The sequence below is a fragment of the Rutidosis leptorrhynchoides genome, chromosome 2, assembly GCF_046630445.1.
Source record: "Rutidosis leptorrhynchoides isolate AG116_Rl617_1_P2 chromosome 2, CSIRO_AGI_Rlap_v1, whole genome shotgun sequence".
NCBI classification, from domain to species: domain Eukaryota; kingdom Viridiplantae; phylum Streptophyta; class Magnoliopsida; order Asterales; family Asteraceae; genus Rutidosis; species Rutidosis leptorrhynchoides.
This window is the reverse complement of record NC_092334.1, coordinates 632,059,254-632,065,666: the sequence shown is the minus strand read 5'-3', so window position 1 is coordinate 632,065,666 and position 6,413 is coordinate 632,059,254. Positions and strand designations below refer to the sequence as shown.

The 6,413-nt window shown below is 37.3% G+C and overlaps 1 protein-coding gene across 1 annotated transcript; it reads left to right on the top strand.

The window, feature by feature from the left end:
* Positions 1–450: 450 nt before the first annotated feature.
* LOC139890087 (uncharacterized) lies at positions 451–6,156 on the top strand. Its single transcript, XM_071872989.1, has 6 exons — positions 451–1,602; positions 1,993–2,055; positions 2,182–2,316; positions 2,368–2,683; positions 2,921–2,999; positions 5,994–6,156. Exons 1-6 carry the CDS (start codon positions 451–453, stop codon positions 6,154–6,156), a joined length of 1,908 nt encoding a protein of 635 aa, XP_071729090.1.
* Positions 6,157–6,413: the final 257 nt, after the last annotated feature.

Here is a 6,413-nt window from a genome sequence, read left to right as displayed (position 1 = left end):
TTTCATATTCCTGAAGGTTGTCTTCCGTATAAACAAGGGAAACAGACTAAGAAATCTCATGCTACCAAGAAGCATCATTCTGTTAATATATTCCTCTGGAGTTGTTACATATGGATCTTTTTGGTCCAGTTAATCGCAAGATTATCACAGGAGAGTCATATTGCTTGGTGGTTACTGATAAGTATTCACGTTTCTCTTGGGTTGTTATGTTGAAGAATAAATCAGATTCTTTCGAGCACATTAAAGTTTTAATTCTGAAGCTTGGCAGTTTATATAAGTTAAAAGTGAGAAAGATTCGTACAGACAATGGTACAAAATTCAAGAATGGTCAGATGCTGCAGTCTTGTAATGAAAAGGGGATACATCAACAGTTCAGTCTTGCTTACATGCCACAGTCCAATGGTGTCGCTGAAAAGAAAGAATAGGACATTAATTGAGATAGTAAGAACTATGCTAGCTGATTCATGTTTACCCATTACTTTCTGGGGTAAAGCAGTGAGTACAGCATGTTATGTAATGAACAGAGTTTTAGTGGTGAAGAGGTATGGGAAAACTTGTTATGAATTGTTACACAAGAGAAAGCCAAATATTAAGCACCTTGAAACCTTTGGTGCTCCTTGTACTATCTTGGTACGGGACACAGGAGGAAAATTTAACTCGAAGGTTGTCTCTGGTATCTTCTTGGGCTATGGGAATCCCAAAAAAAGAGTGTACAATACTGAATCTAAGTGTGTTGAAGAACGTTTCGAGGTTGATATTCAGCGTAACGCTCCAGCTCGTGTTAGTAAAGGATTCGCATGGCAGTTTGAATATGACAAATTATTTGATTCTTTCAATCTTCCACCAGAAATCACTGATGAAGATGTGATTGCTCAGATGTTGTTTGATTCTCAAAACTCTACTGAAGATGTTATTACTGTTCCAAGGCAGGTTAAGAATCCGGTTTCTAGCTTGCATCCAAGTACGCAGAGTGTTCGAGGCAATACTGATTTGAATGTGGAAAGGGTAGTAGATACTGATGAAGACACTGAGTTAGAAGAAGATGAGGAAGTAAACCTGACACGGTTGACAGAAGAACATGCTAATCCCCTTTATAATCAACCACCAACTGTGACAGTATCTGAACAGCCAACTAAAGCAGGAGGTGTGTGTAGGTCAAACCGTGTTATCATGCTTCCAATACGTCTGGATGATTATCTTGTGGATACAAAGGGTATCCCTCATATTGGTATTCCTCGTACTAATACAAATGAATCTTCTACGTCTAAAGTTTCAACTGCATCAGATCTTCCTGTGGTAAGTGAAAGTTCAACTGCAGCTGAAGATGAAGAAACAAATAGTGCTAATGTGGTGACAGCTTTCTATTCTTCGTTAAATAAGATGGGGAGAGTGTTCGTACATGCACACTCTTGTTATATTTGTCAGATTGAACCAATAGATGCCTTTGAGGCATTGAAGTATGATGAATGGGTAAGTGCTATGCAGGAAGAGCTGTTACAGTTTAAGCATCTCAAGGTTTGGAGGCTAGTAAATCCACCACATGGTTGTGAACCCTATGGTATTCGATGGGTTCTGAAGAATAAGAAGGATGAGCAGGGTATTGTTATCAGAAATAAAGCTAGATTGGTGGTGAAGGGATATCAACAAATCCCTGAGATTAACTATGATGAGGTGTTTGCTCCGGTAGCTAGAATGGAGGCAATTAGAATTTTCTTGGCTTTTGCATCCTTCATAGGCTTCAAAGTTTATCAGATGGATTTTGTACGGAGAGATTAATGAGAAAGTGTATGTTGAATAACGACCTGGTTTTGAAGATCCTCATTTTCCAGAAAAGGGTTATCGACTAGAAAAGACACTTTATGGGCTTCATCAAGCTCCTAGAGTGTGGAATGCCACGTTGTCCAACTATATGATTGAAAATGGTTTTTGGGGAGGTGTCATTGATCAGACACTTTTCATCAAAAGAAGGGACAACATCTTATGCTTGTGCAGGTTTATGTTGATGACATCATCTTTGGGTCAACGGATCAGGGTATGGCTAATGAGTTTGAAAAGGTCATGCAGCGGAAGTTCAAAAAGAGTTCCATGGGAACTATTAAGTTTTTATTAGGTTTGTAGGTAGCTCAGGCGGATAAAGGCATCTTCTTGCATCAAACTAAGTATGTTGCTGATATCCTAAAGCGCTTTCAAGTGGAAACAGAAAGACCGAATAAGACTCTGTTGTCAGTGAATAATGGGATCTCACCCGATTGTGAGGGTGCTAAAGTGGATCCTACGTTATACAGGGCTATCATTGGGTCTCTAATGTATATTACCGTTTCTCGACCAGATATCATGTTTGCGGTTTGTCTGTGTGCTCGTTATCAGGCAAACCCTAATGTTCATCACATGTTTGTGGTCAAGAAGAGTTTATGGTTTTTGAAGGATACACCAAGTTTGGGGCTATGGTATCCGAGTGAGGATGGTTTTGAACTCACAGCATATAGTGATTCTAATTATGGCGGGTGTAAAAAGGATTTTAAGTCAACATCTGGGGGTTGTCAATTTCTTGGAAGCAAGCTGGTTTCCTGGCAGTGTAAGAAGCAGACAACAGTGGCACAGTCCACGTGTGAAGCTGAATATATTGCCGCGGCAAGCTGTACATCCCAGGTTATCTGGATCCAACAGCAACTACGTGACTACGGTTTGCATATTTCTAACACTCCTATTTATGTTGATAATACTGCTGCTATAGCTGTCACTAAAAATCCCGTTAATCATTCTAAAACAAAACATATAAGGATTAAATACCATTTCATTAGAGACTTTTATGAAAAGAAGTTAATAGATGTAGTGCAAATAGACACTACAACCCAAAGGGCTGATCTCTTCACGAAAGCTTTTGATAAACCACGCTTTGATTACTTGTTAAAAGAAATAGGTATTAAGGTCTTAAAAGATGTGGTTCCTGAAACTGAAACTGAGGTTCCTAACATAGAGGAATCTGAAGAGACTGAGAAGTAAATACTTTTGAACTGCCTATATATTTTGTGTACATTTGCATGTTAGTTTTGAATGCTTGCATATTTTCTTTTCTGTTTGCATAATAGTTTGTTTTTTTTCTGATTTTTTGTTACATGCTAGTTTATGTTAGTTTTATTTTGTTCTGCTCATGTACAGAGAAAACTGAACCAGGAAAACAAATCAAAAGGTAAAAAATAGAAAATCCATAAAAAATGAAAAATCTTGAAAGTTAGTTGCTTATTCTATCAGGGGGAAGTGATTGCAATACTGAACTAACATGTTACTGGCGTAAAATAAGTAGTACAAGATGATTGATAATGTATTGGTATTCTTTATTGACCTAATTCTAGATAGAGATGATCACACTAAAAACGCGTAAATATCATGATGAAGAAATCATGAAAAGATTTACAGCGGTTGAAGGTAGTCACCTAATTATCACTGACTATGTACTGAGAAATGATTGATCAGAAACTCAACAGACGGTTGAGGTCTCCCCTACTACGATTTATAATTGTAGAGAAGGATAATTCTGTAAGTCCCCAAGGTGAGCATACTTTGTCTAGGATGCATACTTGTTTCTATTTACCTTTAATGCTTGGACCGAAAGTCTACATCATACATGTTGGAATTCAAAGGGGGGGGGGGGTGTTCTCTCTATGAATGGGTTGAGAAGTGCAATCTTGTATCATAGACATTGAATGATTTGAATACGCAACATCATCGGGTTACAGATTTCAACATCAGAAGATTGGTTTTTCGTGAAGATACGACTAAAGTGAAAGACAGTGGTGCATCATCATGTCAAATGTAACGTTGTATTTATTTTATCTTCTTTAATTTTTATGCTTTGTATTATAGCATTGAGAAAATTGCAATACCAGAAAATCCAAAAAAAAAAATATATTAATTAATGTGCTGTATTAGCTTTGTTTATGTTTATGTATGTTTATTCGTGTCGTAAATAAAGATGATGCACCACGTTACAACACAAAGAATCATTGATCAAGAATTGAACAGCTTTGAAGGATTCCTAAGTTATCTAAGTCTGAGACAATAGATGTTCCAATCAGAGAACTACTTGGAAGATTTAGTTATCTACATCCGAGAGGGAGAAGATCGTCAGATCATCAGATATTCAGATATAGAGAACTTAAATCATTCTGTCCACAACGCAAATTAGTTGGACTTTACATCTTTTGTCTGTGATATGGGGTTATACCTATTGGCCTAGATAGCAGGGCATCTTCTGGCGGATATCTTAGAATATCATTCCATCACTCAAATATATCACTATCATCCATCCGTTATACATCAAACGATTTTCGTTCAAGTATGGGGTTTATACCAGCCGGTATGCGTCTTTTCAAAGTATGCAATAAATTTGAGACAAACAATGCTATCTGAAACGAAAAATGTAAGTTTAAGGTAGAAGCTCATGGCTGACAGGGTTGCTAGAAACATCGTGAGATGGTTGTGTTCAATCAAATCGAAAGTACATTGATGTGATAAAAAGACAGCGTCAATAAATTTGTGCTCAATTGTTCTACCTGAAAAATTGTGTGATCTCAAACGAGGACTGACTCTATGATCAAAATCTAACATTGTAAAATGTTAAAGTAATTGATTTAACGTGATCATCAAAGTCTAGGGTGAAAGCTGGTAAATGTTTATTGATATATTTGAAAGTTGTCTAGTATATACTTTACTGAACATGAAATTGAATGAATCCTGAAACAACATGTCAAAATAGTTCAGTTCTGATCCCTGAATCAAAAGATTGAATCAATGTAGTAAATCAACCCACAAAAACGTGTGTTATGTTATACTTGGCGTTGTTCTTATTAAACGATAACATCTGTTCTCATAGTAATGACGTTTAATTCCCGATTAGTTTAATGATTAATGAATTAGATGTTGAAAGTTGCATGTGAAGAATTGCAGACACTTAATGTTGAATCTTTACTTATGACACACAGGATCTTGTACAGTATATTGCTTTTTAGCTTTGCATGTGCTTATATATGAAAATTCCAAAAATAATTGCATCATAAGTTAAGTTGCGTTTGCATTTAATCATTGTTATAAAGCTTGACAACTCGGTTCTCAAAATGTTCACTGTGTAAGGAACCTCTTGAAATTAAACCTGAAAGTTAGTTGTTTGAAGCTTAGTGGAACAAAGCGTAATTAAATTATACTGGAGAGATCAGTCTCAGGGGGAGTGGACGTGAAAAGGTTTGTGAAAATTGAAATTGAAAAATTTTAAGTTTGTAAACCTAAAGAAGTCGGCCGAGTGAGTATACACACACGACCGTGTGAGTACCCACACACGACCGGCCGAGTTTGAATAAGGATGAGATGTGTTTGAAACACACTCGGCCGAGTGGGTCACACTCACGGCCGAGTGAGTGACACACTCGACTGAGTGTGTCTGAGGGTATAAAAAGACCTGGTGGTCAGACGGCTCAGATCACTTGTGTGAATTTGGGCGAAATTTTTCAAAGATTTTCAAAGTTAAGGAAGAAGGTTTTGATCTCTAGTTTTAGATAAAACTTTTCCTTGTGATCACAGCGCCATTAACGAGGTAATCTAAATCGTTTTCATTTGTTTCAAATCATTGATTTGATGTTCAAAGTTTAAAGGTTAAATCGGATGTGTTGTAGACTGTAAGTGTTAAAATAGACGGTATACTTATGTTAATCGGCCTTGTTAGTATCTTTTGCGACTAGTTTGTGCACCTAAAACAATGGATTCAATCGATTTGACAAATTGGGTGAGATCAGATCTGCAAGAACACGCTCGACCGAGTGTGTGACACACTCGACCGAGTGAGTCTACACACTCGACCGGTTGTATACACGGACAGCCGTGTGTCTCAGCACACACGACTGAGTGTGTTCAAACCCTAATTTTTGATAATATGTTGTTTTTAGTTATTTTGTTGAATTTATGATATTTTATACTGAAAGTTTGGTATAGTTTTGTCATAGTATGTCAGGTGGTATGTTTGTTGGAACATGGACATTTGATATTGACCGTAGGAGAGTTTTGGCCAAACACCGGCCAATTCAAGTGGAATCGAAAGTTGTTGCCACTCAGACCACTCAAGAACAATGGAAAGGTCTAGATTGTCTGACCTTCATTGAGATATGATAGGACCCTTGATACATGAATATCAATGAATGTGAAGATTATCCATTAAGATTGAGAGAGAAAGTCAATCGGTCAAGATTGACTTCCACGGCTCTCTTGAAATCTCTACATAACAATGGCTAATTTTAGCTAATCTAGGGATCCTTGGATCCTTTATATAGCCTCGTATAAAGGATCCTCCATAAGGCTAGGGAAACTCGTATTACTCCTTTCCCGGGGTTCTAACAATCTCCCCCCAGGAGTGAGACGGGTTTCCA

Excerpts from the sequence above, each read along its gene's own strand:
- LOC139890087 (XM_071872989.1), top strand. The coding sequence starts at position 451 with ATGCTAGCTGATTCATGTTTACCCATTACTTTCTGGGGTAAAGCAGTG. Across the intron at positions 2,684-2,920 it reads ACAGCAACTACGTGACTACG|GTATTAAGGTCTTAAAAGAT; the intron begins GTTTGCATATTT and ends TAAAAGAAATAG. Across the intron at positions 3,000-5,993 it reads GAATCTGAAGAGACTGAGAA|TATGTCAGGTGGTATGTTTG; the intron begins GTAAATACTTTT and ends GTTTTGTCATAG.